General features: G+C 37.4%; 2 protein-coding genes across 3 annotated transcripts; both read right to left on the reverse strand.

Moving 5' to 3' along the window:
* Positions 1-92: 92 nt before the first annotated feature.
* LOC114517096 (targeting protein for Xklp2-like) lies at positions 93-6,104 on the reverse strand. Its single transcript, XM_028536742.1, has 9 exons — positions 5,895-6,104; positions 5,174-5,822; positions 4,240-4,422; positions 3,343-3,667; positions 2,682-3,043; positions 2,068-2,236; positions 1,525-1,698; positions 850-996; positions 93-520 (listed from the first exon to the last, which is right to left on the reverse strand). Exons 1-9 carry the CDS (start codon positions 5,995-5,997, stop codon positions 113-115), a joined length of 2,520 nt encoding a protein of 839 aa, XP_028392543.1. The 5' UTR covers positions 5,998-6,104; the 3' UTR covers positions 93-112.
* Positions 6,105-6,891: 787 nt separating this feature from the next.
* LOC114517202 (paraplegin-like) lies at positions 6,892-14,849 on the reverse strand. Of its 2 annotated transcripts, XM_028536862.1 has the most exons (23): positions 14,512-14,849; positions 14,305-14,401; positions 13,385-13,447; positions 12,986-13,143; positions 12,761-12,841; positions 12,444-12,586; positions 11,851-11,977; positions 11,568-11,626; positions 11,114-11,222; positions 10,806-10,926; positions 10,413-10,521; positions 9,972-10,036; positions 9,747-9,811; positions 9,439-9,601; positions 9,063-9,173; positions 8,523-8,638; positions 8,309-8,392; positions 8,101-8,173; positions 7,938-7,984; positions 7,663-7,776; positions 7,515-7,592; positions 7,254-7,367; positions 6,892-7,110 (listed from the first exon to the last, which is right to left on the reverse strand). In XM_028536862.1, the coding sequence occupies exons 1-22, from the start codon at positions 14,746-14,748 to the stop codon at positions 7,260-7,262; spliced, it is 2,328 nt and encodes a 775-aa protein (XP_028392663.1). In that variant the 5' UTR covers positions 14,749-14,849; the 3' UTR covers positions 6,892-7,110; positions 7,254-7,259. The 2 variants fall into 2 exon arrangements, with proteins under 2 accessions (XP_028392663.1, XP_028392662.1); XM_028536861.1 differs by lacking the exon at positions 6,892-7,110 and having other exon boundaries at positions 7,182-7,367.
* Between the last annotated feature and the right edge of the window lie 428 nt (positions 14,850-15,277).

The raw sequence follows: 15,277 nt of genomic DNA on the forward strand, positions 1-15,277 counted from the left end.
GCTTATTTACAGTTAAGGGCCCCCATCTTACAAGAGATGTATGTAAATATATTTCCTACATAAGACTATCATCTGATCCCCAATACGATTTGTATTTGAGAGAAGCAATACGTTATCTGTGACTGTCGACCCTTCGTCGTTTCATTTCACTCCAGGCCGGCGAATGTGCTTCGGTCAGCGGCTTGTCGCTTGGCTTCACTTTCACATTCTTGTATTTGTGTATAGGTTGGGCTTTGTGCACCAAGTTCTTCCGCAGTAACACCAGAGCTGCCTCTTCTTCGCGCTCTCGTTGAGCCTCGCGCTCTCGTCGTAAATCCTCGTCGATCTGTTCCCGCTCTTTTTTACTCGTCTCCAGTTCCTCGCGTCGCTCGGCACGATGGTTCGTATTCAGCGCGAATTCGCTGACCTCCGTGAGCGGTTTTTGTGATTTCTGCGGGATGAACGGCGCGTCGTGGACAACTTTGCACGGTTTTGCCTTGAACGTGGCTTTGCTGCGACATTCTTCCAGTTCTGATCTCACCTACACGATAAAGCAACACGACAGCGCTAGTCAGTAGCAGAACAAAAAACTTAAATAGCAAAGATCTAGTCGATTTAAAATCATTTAGTTTTCCCCTGTATAACAAAGTCACCCAATTTCGTCAAATGTATACCACCTCTGATTTCTAGGAATCTGAGAAAGCAATACCACAATATAACAACTGCTAATAGGTATTTCCAGTGAGGTTAAACAATTTTCAGCTTGTATTGTAGAGTTTCATGCAAACACGAACTAAAAACTATGAGTTTATAATTGAAGTCGATTCATTCCATGCACGCAATGTAAACACGTATGACAAACGCACTAACCTTTTGGATCCATTTTTCCGCTTTCTTCGCTCCCCTGTTCTCCGTATTGAGTGCGAATGGTCTAAAACTGGTCCCGCACTTCGACGATACCGCAGGCAGTGGGTCAGGCGAGTCCGAGGGCAAGGGATGAGCCTTAAATTCTCGCAACTGCAAATAAACAATCGTGAAACTTGCGGTTCAAATAGCCATTAGAGCTCGCGACGAAAGACGATAAAGAAGTTAATGGTTAAAAAGATCGCGCATCCTTGAAACCAAAATCAAAAATTGCTAATTGGGCCGCACGTTCGTTTGAAGCGAGAACAGGCGTCGAACTGAAGCGAAACCAAAATATCGGAAACCTTGACGTTTATGGTTAAAAATGATAAAAAAAGAATGCCAATATGGCAAAAGAATATAAAAAATAATAGAAACTGGCATTATTGAAAGATTCCTAGCTTGTGAGATGCCAATTTAAATGCAAACGTGTGTGAATTTCTTTATTAAGAAAATTTATTTCTTTATAAAGAAAATGCTTTTCTCCGCGTAATTGCAGCATATTGATATCGACATGTTATATTTCCGCCTGCAGAAATATGTCTTTGTCGAAAAGAAAGCCAGTTCTTCCCTAATTGAAGTGAAGATCCTAAAGAAGTATTTGCAAAAATAACTAACCACAAATGGTTAAAATTTTCTAACCTTTTCTTCCTCCTTGTAAACCTCATGAATCTTTTCCTCTTTTTTCTGCCATCTTTCCTTATCTTTTACTTCGAATGAGAATGGTTTGGGCGCCGTCTTTTCATGCTTCAACTGTGGTTTGAATACTTTCTCGAAATTCGGCTGTGGCATTGCCTTGAAATTTGACACCTCACCCTAATACGGGAAAAAGCGCAAAATATGATATTAATTGTTGGTAAAACATTACTTAATACATCGATCATCGGTAATAAACAGATTTTCGTATTAACAAGCCTCTGTGATTGGCCACGATGATTGAAACGAGGGTAGCCTATCAAATGTCATGTTTGCAATTACGGTTTCATAAACTTTATGTTATATATATATATATAATATTATATTATAATTATAAATATATATATATATAAACTGTTCAGTTTTCTAACTAATTTCCGAACTTCAAAATAAAATTTCTTCAGCAAAATTGATGTCAAATCAGCTGTAATGTGTATATCTTTTAAAAGGTTGATCGAAATAGCAGAAAAATGCATTATTCCAACAAACCTCATTTTCGGCTGGTTCTTTATCTTTTCTGGCAATCAGCCGTTCACCTGATTCGAAAACAAAAGGCTTGGGTTTCGTCGCCTCGATCGTTTCCTCGGGTTTCTTCACGCCGAACATGCCATCACATTCAACGATTCGACGATCGAACGGCTTTGCCTTGAACTTGTAACTGGAAGAAAAAGTTTAGTTGCAGTAAGTTTCATACGACTCTCGCTGAATATAATATAGCGGATGACTCTCGCTTAATATAATATAGCGGAATAGCGGAGCTTTATTTTTCGGAACAAAAAATCTGTCCTGAAACTTCAGATGTTGAAATCCCAAGTGTATAATCATCCAATCATAATTGGCTTTCATCCAACGTGCGCAATTTGATTGGACACTTTGTAACATTGGGAAATGAACATTTGAATTTTAGAACGCATGGCGTTATAGTTTTTTATAGTAAAAGCGTATATAGTTTTAATATAGTTTATTATAGGGAAAGCGTTCCATCTTGGTTTCGTTTAAACATTACTTTAGCTCCCCCCACAGGATCGAGTGAAAAATGCAAAAAAATCCTAGGATTAAGTTGAATTTTTTTTCATGGACACAGTCGTACGCACTACACTCACTTTTTCATTTCTTCAACTTCTTTTTCTTCTCTTGCCTCCTTGCTTATGACATCCTCAGCCACAGGACGAGATCTTGTTTTCGTGCTGAGGTTTGGAGTCTTGGGTAAGGTGACATGCTTCGGCGCCGACTCGGTTTTCTCCGGGCCACAGTCGGTGTCGCTTTTGAAGCCGGAGTCGTTCGCCTTTCTCGTCCGGAAACGTGGCGGAGTCGTGGTCTGGAACTTGTAGACTTGATACGCCATCGTTTCGTAAGAGTCTGTTTCCTTGGAGTCCGTGTCCATTGCGGACCGCTTACGCTTCTTCTGTCCACCATCGCTGAGGTTGAATGGCTTTGGCACGGTAGCGGCACGGTTTTTCCACGACTGTAAAGTTTGGGTATAATATTAAATCGTGATATATCAAAAAATGTTTGCGCGATAAAGGGAAAAAACCTCCAGTGGAACGCGATTTCCCGCCAAAATTAGTTATGCATTATGCTGTTTATGTTTATCTTTTTAATACGCGATACTGTAAGTGTAATATTTCAACGGAAATTTTAAACCCGTATGCGCGGGATATATTACAGTGCATGTTGGTTTAGAGCCTGAAAATGAAACTGAGGGAACCCAGGGGGTGTACCCCTATGCACCCCATCCAGTAAACCCATCCCATGCATAATTACCGGTGATGGTGGATGTTGTCGTAGACTATTCCAGAATCCCTTTTCGGAATCGTCGCCGTTCGCTTCGGTAGGTTGTTCGGAACGCGTCGCCATTGGATGTTGCTTGACACGTCTGTCCGTCTGGAAGTGAAATTCCTGGGGTCGAGTGAGGCTCGCGCCAGCTCTCACCGCGTTCACGGCCGGGCACGAGATGGCTTTCTTCATTAAATTCTCGTTCACCTTGATATGGCGCTTCGTCTGCTTCCGAAGTTTTGCAATGCATTCCATCTCAAGCTCCTCCGTCGTCTTTAACTTGATCATCGCAGGTTTGTTCGTCCTCTGCCGTCTGAAATATAAGGAAAAAATTGATTGGGTAATGAAATTCTCATTATAATACAAGCTATATATAACGGGCAATTTGATTGGCTGACTTTCTGTATTTTCCCGCCACTTTCAGCTCGCAAAAAAGTGTAAACAAAACGTCAAAACCAGTATTTCATTTGAAAATTACACGGAAAATACAATATTAATCGTGAACTGTTCTGAACGATTTTAGCTTGTACACCGACGACGATTATAGCAAGAAGAGTTTCGGTATTGTTATTTTGAGTTTTTGTTATATACTGTATTCTCAGGAATTTATGAAACTATGAATGTTTACTTTAACTTAATATTCTCTTTCCTGAATACCTGGGCCATGGGGCAAAAGGTAAGCAACGAAGCTATTGGAGGGCCTGGGCTCAAAACAGAATTATTTGTTTGCATTGGTAATGAACAGCTGTGTTTTTTTACTCTGACACAATCCTTATTGCCTCTCTAGATTCAAAAATAATACACTACCAAACTTATAGTTATACAATAAAACAAAATTTTTAAATTAGCTTTAAGCCTTAACTTTCGATCCTAACAGATACTCACTTGAGACATTGTGGTGTAACAGGAACAGTAATGGTGGGATGAGCTTGATTACTACAGATGGATTTGGATCGTCTTGTCTGTATGCTCCCCCCTGAAGCTCTAGTCTTCTTTTTTCTTTTGTTTGGAATATTACTTGAAGCTGATGTATTTAGTGATCTGGTCCTCTTTGAAACCCTAGTCACCCTGTCAATTAAACCATTGGATATCAGATCATTAATCATTATGATTATCCATAGATCTTTCTCATCAGCAGGTCTGATGTTGCACAAAGTTTGATTGTCTTGTTAATAGACAAATCTCCTTTTAGCTTTCAAGCATGCAATGCATGACTGCAGTTGATTATCAAAGCCAATTTTAGTTGTGATTTTGCCATGCTCAGGAGCGATTTCATTTAACAAAGAAGGTTCTATTAAGGCCTGTTTACACTTGCAATTTTTGCTGCAATGTTGAATGAGTTAATAAGTTACAAAATGCAAGTGTAAACGAACTGACCTTTAGTTTCGCAGAGCCAATCAAACTTTGTGTAAAATCAGACTTTCCATGTTGGACATCATTATGATCAGAAAGATATATTGAAATTGAAATTTCACCAGGATGGTTTTTGATAGGTATTTAATACGCACTATTATATGGATAACATATAATAATTATTGTTTAAGGCGAACTGATCCCACTATCCCAGTGTCTATAAGTGGGCAACATTAACATTTCAGCATCTGAGCATTATATATAGGATGGGGGACAGCAAATTTTCCAATCTTTATGCTGCACAGTGTATATACCAAATGACACATATTTGCTACTAAGTGCAAGCAAACAAATAGAGTGAACATTTAGTCACTCTCTTCACTGTGTCTGGATTTTTGAGATAACCTTCATTGGAATCAATATTGAGGCACCACATGAAACACAAGAATTTCATATATAAATATACCTTTGTTCCCTTTCGCTTGTATGATCTTTGTGTCCATCTTCTTCAGTGGTAGAACAATTCTCACTTGTATCAGTTTGGCCTTCCTTTCGACTTTCCACCTCGCTTTCAGTTTTCTCAATATCTGAGCTTTTATGATCTACTTCATTAGCAACGACGCCATTCTCGGCAGTTTCAACAAGATCTTCGCTATTTTTTTGTTGCACAATGCTTTCCCCAGAGCTTATGTTATTATTTTTGTCCTGTATTTCTTGATTAGGAACTTTATTTGGGAGTAACTCAGTTGAATTTATCGACGATCCGGGGTCATTTTTAACTAAACTATCCCCATTTTCGCTAACGACATGTTCGCCAGATTCTGCAGAGACACACTTTGTTTCGGATTTTGATTTGTCAATTTCAATGTTTTCTTCTTTAATATTACCCTGAATTTTACCTTCATCATTCGCATTTGTACTTTCTACGCTTTGCTCTGTCTTCTGCTGTTCGATTGGAGTTGGTTTAGCTTCTGCATCGGAAATTTTGCTATTCGCTTTCTCTGTTAGCAACACATCAACAACAACCTGCTTTCGTTTCGACCCTTCATTCTGCGATTCATTCGCGTCAAACTCGGTAGGAATCTGTATTCCTCCTTCATCGTCGGGTTTGCCATCTAAAAAAGCAAAGTCAGATGAGCGATCGCTGAATTAAAGCGCTTTACGATAGCGTGAAATTTTCAACATACCAAACCACGAGTCGGCGGAGCCATCTTCTTCAAGCACGCTGTTAAAATTCACGAATTGGGGAGCTTCAAATTCGTAATTTGGGTCGACAATGGGTTCCTCCATTCTTTGCTGTAAAAGCTCTTTAAACCAACAAATAATATCAAGCAAAAATATCAAGATTTACCAAAATAAACGAAACACAACAATCCCTTCCCTATATACAGAACGCTGTAAATTATACACTGTTTGAAGATTGTTCAAAATTGAAATTCAAAATCGTGCCAGTAACTTCTCGGCCAATCAAAACCCTGCAAATCCGGTCATCCTGATTGGCTAATTACATGAATCCAGGGTTTCCACTTCGATGGAAATTTATATATTTCCATAAATATAAATATTCGAAATATTCCATATATTCCATAAATTTTGATATAAAGAGGAAAGTGCAATGATTTTTTTATGGAATCATTTCTGAAATTCTATAGAACTTTCAACGTTCTCTTTCTTCAGTTAAAATCATAGAGCTAAGTGATTATTATAAAATTCAATGTTTCCAAGGACATAAAGATACTTTTTGGGATTGCGATGACAATTTACTTTAGGTTTGTTTATGTAATTCATCTTGGAGGGTAGGAATTTTTTATTTAATTTAGCAATACTAATGCCTAATGGCCACAAACTTTGAAACTTTTAGAAACTTTCAAAATAAAATACAAATTTGGAGGGCATATTCGCCCTCTCGCTCTACTCCTCTCACACTTAAAAATTCTCACTTTATTACCAAATTCTCACTTTATTACCGTTCTTTTTTCAGTTTTTCGGTTTATCCAGGACTTGAACCATCGACCGTATACTTGGCAGATCACCGTCTTCGCCACTGCACCACCAGTTCTTGCGGTGAAAGTCTGTAGTTTTTTATTTTACCTAATCCTTTTTTGGAAGGATCTTACGGACGAAACTTAATACTTTTTGGTAGGATCTCAAATGAAATAACAATTTAAATGAATTTATTTTCTCAAATCTCACACACTGTATCTTTACAATCTTATTCGTAGCTTTTAACTTAAATGTTAAATTTTTACAACACACCATAAATTTATCTTATATTTTGCTGCTTCGACGTCTGGCCCTTAAAATTATCGAATTATGAAACAACAGAGAACTCGTAGGTGATGCAGTTAAATTTGATATCGTGACTATGCGGATTGGCGTATCTGGCGTCGTGAAGTCCGGGTCCTTCATTGAAACGTAAAGCGATAAATCATGATTCATATTGCATAATTCACCAAAATAAAAAAGAGGACAGCATGTCTGATGGTCTTCAAAACAGTGGAAAAAACACATATAGAAAAAATACACATTGAGTAATTTCTTCATACATCGAGCTAAGAAAGTGTTTCTGGTTTACGAGAGTCAGGATAGGGTCGTTCACCAATAATCTTTTCGATATCCTCATAGTTTAGGACCTCGTGTTTTAGCAACGCTTGGGCTACCTATGGAGAAATGTCAAAAATAACGGCGCATATTGGGAGATATGACTGATCTATAAATGACTTGCTCACACTCCCTTTAAGGAGTTTATATATAGTTACTGCAATCGACATAATTTTATAAAGATATAGAAATCTGTATTGAATTACCTTCTGAAGCTCCTCCGTGTGTCTCTCAATAAGGGACTCCGTTCGTTTGTAACATTTCGAGATCAACGATCGAACTTCCTGGAGATTCGAAAGCGAATTATGGAGCAACACGTACTGCGAAGCAACACAGAAAGATGGTTAACCTTACCTCATCAATAAGTCGACTTAGTTTATCGCTGTAAGGTTTCTTGCCCAACTCGTTCGCTTTCTTTTGAGGCAGCGAAATATTTCCAACCCTGGCGTTCATACCGTATGAGGCAATCTGAATAGACGATTGTTTAAAAAAAGGTTTCTTATTGTGTGTTAAAATAGGAAGCCAGTTGGATTACCAGATCTTTGGATGGTCCAGTGAAAATGTACCTTTGCATCCAACTGTGGTTGGAGCATGTGTCAAAAGAAAATTTACCAACAATTTAACCGCACCTGTTTGTATGCAATGTCCGTCACCTTTTTTAAATCATCCTCCGCCCCTACCGATCGTCATATAAAAACATAAAATGTAAACACAAGTGCACTATAGTCATAGAGGGTTAATGCTTCCACTTAAATGAACATTGGGGGACATTACGTCAAGCCTAATGTATACCTGTGGTTATTTTTTGGAAGATTTTCCCCTCAGCCACTCGTCCACCAAGAGCCAAGCACATGCGATCGAGCAACTATAATAATAAGGAATTTAATCAGTCCAGTTTACAACTGATTGAGAAGACTTCCACGCAACAGCAGTTACTAAAAATGAACACAACTTTCAAAGTTTCCAATTTCCAAAAAGTCAAACATCATGGATTGATTACCTGTTCAGTCGTATACAATTTCTGGTCAGATGGAAAATATTGAGAATAGCCCAAGGCAGCACTGGTTCGGAGCACAATGGAAACCTAAATAAAAATATATACACAATTTTGTAGAGTATAATGAATAGGGTACAAGGTATATTGGGATATCATGGTTTTGAACAGAGTATAGATTTCCAATATATCTATGCTTTCACATGGTTGTATGTTTCACCTTTAATAGTGGGTCGACGTGTTGCAACATCCAACCAACAATAACATGACCCGCCTCGTGATATGCCAACATTTCTCGTTCAACTGAAGACATTGCATGGGTCTTTTTTTCCATACCTTCAAGACACAGGAACCACCCATATCAACAGCGCAGAGAGAGGAGTTTTTCTAAATGCTAGTTTTTGAGGAAACTGATTTGCTAGACCGTTTTCAGACGTCACACAGTTCTGTACACTTGCAATCACTTGAACAAGCTAAGGTACATCCCTGGAATGAACCTCTATTGAAATCCTATATAAAACCCTATTTTCAATTGTCCAGTCTTCGACACTTTCCCCTAGAATTTGGCTAGGAAAACCTATGCACTGTGATTTCAAATATAATTGTTTTCCAATTTAATCCATAATTCCATAAATTATATCCTGATTATATATATTGTCGTTATACTGAATTTGTCCTCAGAATACAACCTCAACACATCGTCTTCAAAAATCTTAAGTCCGTTTAATCCGAAAATATTAATAAATCTGAAAATATTGACCTGCTATAATTCTTTCCACGGCATAATCAAAATTCTTCGTATCCACAGTCGTCTCGTTCAGGCGTGCCGCATGGAGTGCGGCCTCGTTACAAATATTGGCCAAGTCAGCTCCTAAAATATCATGGTCCCACATATATGGCATATTTGTCACATGATAATATCCATAGCATCTGCACTGCTTAGCAAATGATTTTGGTTTTATAATAATTAGAGCTCTTTCGATGATTACTTGAACCTGATTTTCTAATAACAAGTCAACTTGAGTCCTTAAATGATTCCATAATTATACCCATTGGTATATACAATAGCTGAAATATACTATTGTCATATATGGAATTGTTTATATGAATGCATGTGATCTATATATGTGACCTACCAGAATATCCAGGTGTAAGTTCTGCCAATCTTTGAACATATTCATTTATATCTTTTTGAAGCTTCAGTTTACTCAAGTGAACCTTAACGATGTCCTTTCGTTCGGCCAATGTGGGTAGATCAATGTTTATCAGTCGATCAAACCTACCTGGCCTGAGTAAAGCCTACAGGTTCATAAAAAAGTCAATAACTTAAATCTAGTTGGTTAGTTAGGTGCTCGTGCAAAGAAAAAGAAGATAGAAAATAGAAATTATTCAAAGTGGCCGTAGACAATTAATTAGTATAATGTTAAACCCCCCGTTATTCCACCTTATCCAAAATGTCGGCTCTATTGGTTGAAGCCAGCATTATGACTCCATCAATGGAATTCATTCCTAGAAATGGAAAACATTCCAAGAACATTTTGCACGCTTGAAGGAGCGTTGCGTCTGTGCACAGGCTAATTAGAGCTTGTACACAACAGTTCTTTAAGACATGAATATTCTATTGCAAATTTGATGGGTTTTATGTCAGTTTTAGCGGACAGGAACTTACCATCCATTTCGACTAACAATTGTATCAATGTATTTTCCTGCTCGTTTTCACCGCCTGTCAAACCGCTAGAAAATAAAGATTTCGTTTTACAGGTTTATTGTTTCAGTAAAATATACAAATATAAAAACCCGAACTGCATTTAATTTACGCAAGTTTTGCTACTCTTTTCGGAAGCCATTGACCGAGTTGGCGCCAGCCTGTCTGGAAGCAGGCTCTCAGATGTCTGAGTTTCCCATCTCTTCTTTTTTAATGTTCGAAAATATTTTTTTTCCAGGGGAGATACTGTGACACTTTTCCGTGATCTATTGTGCTCGTGATTGGTTATTGTAGCTGATAGAAATAGTTTGATTGCATGGTTTATGTAATTCCTCAACAGCGGTAGTGGCGGACGTTAAATCTGAACATCGGTATTAAACAATTCAGTAATTGGCTAAAACATACGATGTTTTTCTTGATCTTCCAATGGAATCCAGTTCATCAATATATACAATGCAAGGCGCTCGTTTCTTAGCTTGATCAAATAAATCTCGTACACGAGCAGATCCGACACCTATACGGGATATTTTGCAAATTTGATAACAACATTTAAGGAAAGACCGGCTCTTTCTCGATATATGCATATAGCAAACAGAAGTATAAACAATACACGTTCGGTTATAATCAAGGTTATTATTAGGGACAGAAGTTTTGGGTTGCTCCTATACGGAGAGGGGTCCGAGAAACCACTGAAACTTGGATAAAATGACCTCGTTCTCATTCTGATATCATTATTGTTGACATTTCGTGTTGTAAATATAGCTATAATCGGTAGTGAAAACTAGAATCTCACAGTACCAGAAAACATTTCGACAAATTCCGGACCAGCCATGGAGAGAAATGGAACCATCGCTTCTGTGGCAATCGCCCTTGCTAACAATGTTTTACCAGTACCCGGAGGTCCAACCAAGAGAGCTCCCTGAAAGCCAACAAAATCAACCAATATTTCGTAACATGATCGAATCCTATATACTCTACTTACCATTAAACAATTTTATTATAGTGGCCATGCAACTATTCTTAGTTCTTAGACCTGGAGAGAGATTTCTATCCAGAATTAGCAAGTATCCGTCGTTAAACCAAAGTAATGATAAGAATCTGTGCACCTTGGGTATTTTCGCTCCCAATTCTTTATATCTGTTTGGTGATTTCAAGTAGTCCACAAATTCAAGAACTTCCTCCTTGGCTTCGCCCATTCCTCCAACATCTTTCAGTCTTAAAATAAATCATCAGATGTTAATATCCTAGCTTAATACTGTTGAAATAACAACTGCGGGTTGACTATAAAAAAATTCCCCAAAAGGCGTAAACTACAAAAATTTATGCCTGTATTCAAAAAGCCATATGTGACGTATAAATGTTGTTATCACGGATCAATGGAAAGTTATTTCTTAATCATTGGCTTTATTTAGAGTAACACGGAAAATCAAGCACTTATCCGAGTGTAAACGCTATGAGAAGATTGAGATCTCCAATTCAATGAATTTGAGTGTGAGTGAGCTTTAAGAATACAGACGTTGAACACTCAGGATTTTATAGCCATATAGAGCTCTTTCACACCTAATGTCATTGTTCCGACCAGCTTCTATAATAGTCGCCTTAGCTTTCCCGCGATCTTTCTGAAAACAAAACAATATCATCAGTTACTGTATTTGTGTATGAATAGTACATGTAATTTCCTATAGAATTCTTGGCTTCCCCATAACGTCATAATCTGTCATTGTCTGTTTTGTAATTGTTTGACATACCAACTACTTATTGGGTGACAATTTTAATTCACACACAAAAAACAATGAAAAATATGTGTAATAGACAATAGTTTTTTATCATTGATTTAACTTACAAAGGGATTATTATCGCCGAAAAGATTGCTGCTCCTGGATGCTCCACCAGATTTTCCACGGTAAAAAAACATATACCACAGGGCACCAAATATAATGAGACTGCTAGCGGCACTGACGAATGCTCCACTGTGAATGATGGAAACAAAATATTTCAATTATTACAGCTACCTTCTTCATGTAAATTCTCGCGTATTTTTTAATAATATATATATATTTTGTTTAAAGATGGCGGTAATATAAAAACAAGACAATAACTTTCCGATGATTTTTCGACTTTACTTCAGAGTCAATCTCCAGAACCAATGCCGGAAATATTATTGCAAAAATTGTTATCTTTTTCCTTATAACTCCTATCACGGGTTTAGATGTGGATATTTCATTAAGTTGTCTGCTGGTAAAGGTTCACTGTTGCAACACTAGATTTTGGCGCGAAACGCAAAAGATCGTATTTTGGCGCGAAACGAGATATGTCGTGTTTTGGTGCGAAACGCCGGTACCGTGGTGTTCTCGGCAAGTTCTGCTTCTGCTTTAAATCATTTCGAGTTATGTCAAAAAAGAATGTGGGTAACATGTAAGATTGAAATATACGTACACAAGTTCATTTTCCACTCGATAATTGATCGGTAAATATTCATCTGGGGATATCCCGAGATCTTTGTATGCATTAATCAATTTCTCTTCGAAACTTTCCGCGTTTAGAACTTGTAGTCGGTAATGAGGACCGAATGATCGCACCTAAAGCAAAAACCATGCAACAAATTATATCACTACAAGTCTACCTGTATAAGCTAGTTATAACAGTGTCGGTGTATGTCATATTTGGCACAATTCAGGTGCAGTATAATTTGTACTCTTACAGTTATAGTAAACTATATACTCAGATACAGTAAAGTATGTATACTTATTTACCTCTTTTCCCGCCACAATAGCCCCTCGGTACAAATAAACATACACAATATCTCGAGTGTGTCCAATATCTAACTTCTCTACCTGTGTAAAAGAAATATTCCAGAACACAGAATTTACCAGTCTACTGGCACTACACAAATATATTGAGCACAATGCCAACTGATGTTATCTGTAGAAACGTTCAAATGTATATATTAATACTATGCAATATTTTATGATCTGTACCTCTCCTGTCATGAGCATTTCCCGATGGAATGTGTTCCATGTGATCTCTGGCACAGGGTCTCCATTTGAACCAAGAAGATACAAAGCTCCTAGTATAAAACTCAACAGCAGGAAAGTGTTCACCCCATTTGGATCAGTAAAACCAGAGTTAGGATTTTCTAAAATGACGCATAGAAAAAGCTTCAATTCTTGTATCAATTAATACCCAATATGCATAGACTTTCCACATAAATCAAAATTTTCTACTATCAAGTCGAAATTTATTTAACCTATCAAGTGGACATGTTAAGTTTGTGGTCAATGTAACCATTTATTGCCTGGATGATAAAAAAATGTTGATACAACTATTCAGCAGTATCACCACACATCCTTTGACAATTACGACCTAATTAAAATTACCTGGAGGTCGGGATTTATTGGAATCTGATTTATTGTCCATGTTTGTAAACAGAGCAAGTCGTCCTGTTAAATTAAATCACAAGAATATATGTGATTAATTTAAAACTTTATCATGTAGTGATTACGTAGTACATTAATGTTTAGGTACTGTGTAATTTTGATGCTTTTTATCTCTTTAGTAAGTAAGTAAGTAAGTAAGTAAGTAAGTAAGTAAGTAAGTAAGTAAGTAAGTAAGTAAGTAAGTAAGTAAGTAAGTAAGTAAGCGACCTCATTAGGGTAAACACTTGACAGTAACATTAAAGTTTCTGATAAACTAGTGGCATGTCCAATGCCTTGACCATACAAATTAAACCACATGTTCAATTTAATCATCAAATTCCCATTATAACCTTGTAGCAACAACATTTAGTTAAGGAAAGGTATCACTGTACCACCCAATATATACCACCATCAATCATGCTCAATGGTTGTGCTTGTGTCTCCTACCATACCATGCAGAGCAGCTCACACCAAGAATCCCTCATCCTACAACAGATCATGCAGAGGACCAACCTTCTCCCATATGACTGGCAATGTCGTACCTATCAAGCATTTGGCAATTTGCTACATACCTGCAATCCTGGCCAAAACAATCGACTACACTCTGAATGATTTGTAGTTTTTTATGCAAAATATCAACATTTCTGTGTTGATTTCCCTTGTCCCCCTAATCAATATTGAATCTATGCTAAATGCTTGAATGAGTTTTGACATATCACTCAACATCGATTTCTGGGGGAAAGGGGGAATAATTTTGATATAAATCTCCCAACTCCTGAATGTAGTGTCAATTAACACTGATCATGAGTGTCTTCAATGTTTTGACCAGGATTGTGGATTTTCATTCTTCATCATGATCACAGGATAACCTATTAAATTACCTTGCTTACTCCGACTTTCCTCCAGTATTTGACTTAAGAAACCACCAGGTATAACTTTTAGATTCGCGAATTTTGCGTGAGGTTGCCTAACGAGGACCTGGAGCAATTAGGAGGCAACGTGGAAAATTAACAAAAAGTCCCATCCCTGCTAGACCCTGCCACCCTGGTCCCAACAAGTCAATTCAAGACACAAAATTATGCACAAACCTGGGAAAACCGTCTGATTTTACTTAGTTCTTCTCGTTTTCCCACCCAACCACTGAAGAAACGCTCAATAGTAAGACTACAAATAGTTTTTTCACATCCATTTGTTGATTTTCCCCTATTTGATCGCTTCACAATGGAATGCTGGCATTGCATAAGATTCGTCCTTGTGATCGTTCTGTGCATTGCAGAACGTAGTACAAAGGTGCTCTTTGCTCGTACGGTGTACATCTTGTACATTTAGAAAGAGCTCTACATGATCTTAAATCTAAAGTGAGATTTAGCTATTATAATATAGCCAATATTTGATGTTCTTTCGTCCATTTAATATGACCGCCATGTTTTTGTTTTTGTTTTGAAAAATTAAATACCCGGCGTTTCCCGCCCCCGGTTTAATGCTCTTGTTACAATTACGTAACATAATTACGTAACGTAATTACGTAATTTTTTCGTTTTATCTTAAACCGAGAACACCCCCCCCTTATTAATTGTAATAGAGCTCAGTGAGCACTCCCCCCCCTTACCCCTTGCACTTTCACCCTAGCCCATTCCCCAGCCCAAAATTACGTGAAACCACAACCAAATATATCATAATATGGCCTTACCCACTACCAAAATAATGTGAAAATTGAATAGCCAAAATTAAGGATTTTGGAACTTACTACAAAGTAGCTAATAAACATATTTTAAAAAAATCTAACATCTTTAACTTTGATATTATACAACTTATATTTTCAGGTCCAATTAGAAATTAATTAGTCAATAAATC

Source organism: Dendronephthya gigantea, unplaced genomic scaffold, assembly GCF_004324835.1.
Source record: "Dendronephthya gigantea isolate DGI-Jeju-01 unplaced genomic scaffold, DenGig_1.0 000007F, whole genome shotgun sequence".
Lineage (NCBI taxonomy): Eukaryota > Metazoa > Cnidaria > Anthozoa > Malacalcyonacea > Nephtheidae > Dendronephthya > Dendronephthya gigantea.

Bases quoted from the DNA above. Each gene is read 5' to 3' on its own strand.
- LOC114517096 (XM_028536742.1), bottom strand. From the start codon at position 5,997: ATGGAGGAACCCATTGTCGACCCAAATTACGAATTTGAAGCTCCCCAA. The intron at 4,423-5,173 runs GTATATTTATAT...TTTAATTGACAG, and splicing joins ACAAGCGAAAGGGAACAAAG to GGTGACTAGGGTTTCAAAGA. The intron at 3,668-4,239 runs GTGAGTATCTGT...CTTATATTTCAG, and splicing joins GTTACACCACAATGTCTCAA to ACGGCAGAGGACGAACAAAC.
- LOC114517202 (XM_028536862.1), bottom strand. From the start codon at position 14,748: ATGTACAAGATGTACACCGTACGAGCAAAGAGCACCTTTGTACTACGT. The intron at 14,402-14,511 runs GTTTGTGCATAA...TAATTGCTCCAG, and splicing joins AAATCAGACGGTTTTCCCAG to GTCCTCGTTAGGCAACCTCA. The intron at 7,368-7,514 runs GTAATTCAATAC...ATTTCTCCATAG, and splicing joins ACACGGAGGAGCTTCAGAAG to GTAGCCCAAGCGTTGCTAAA.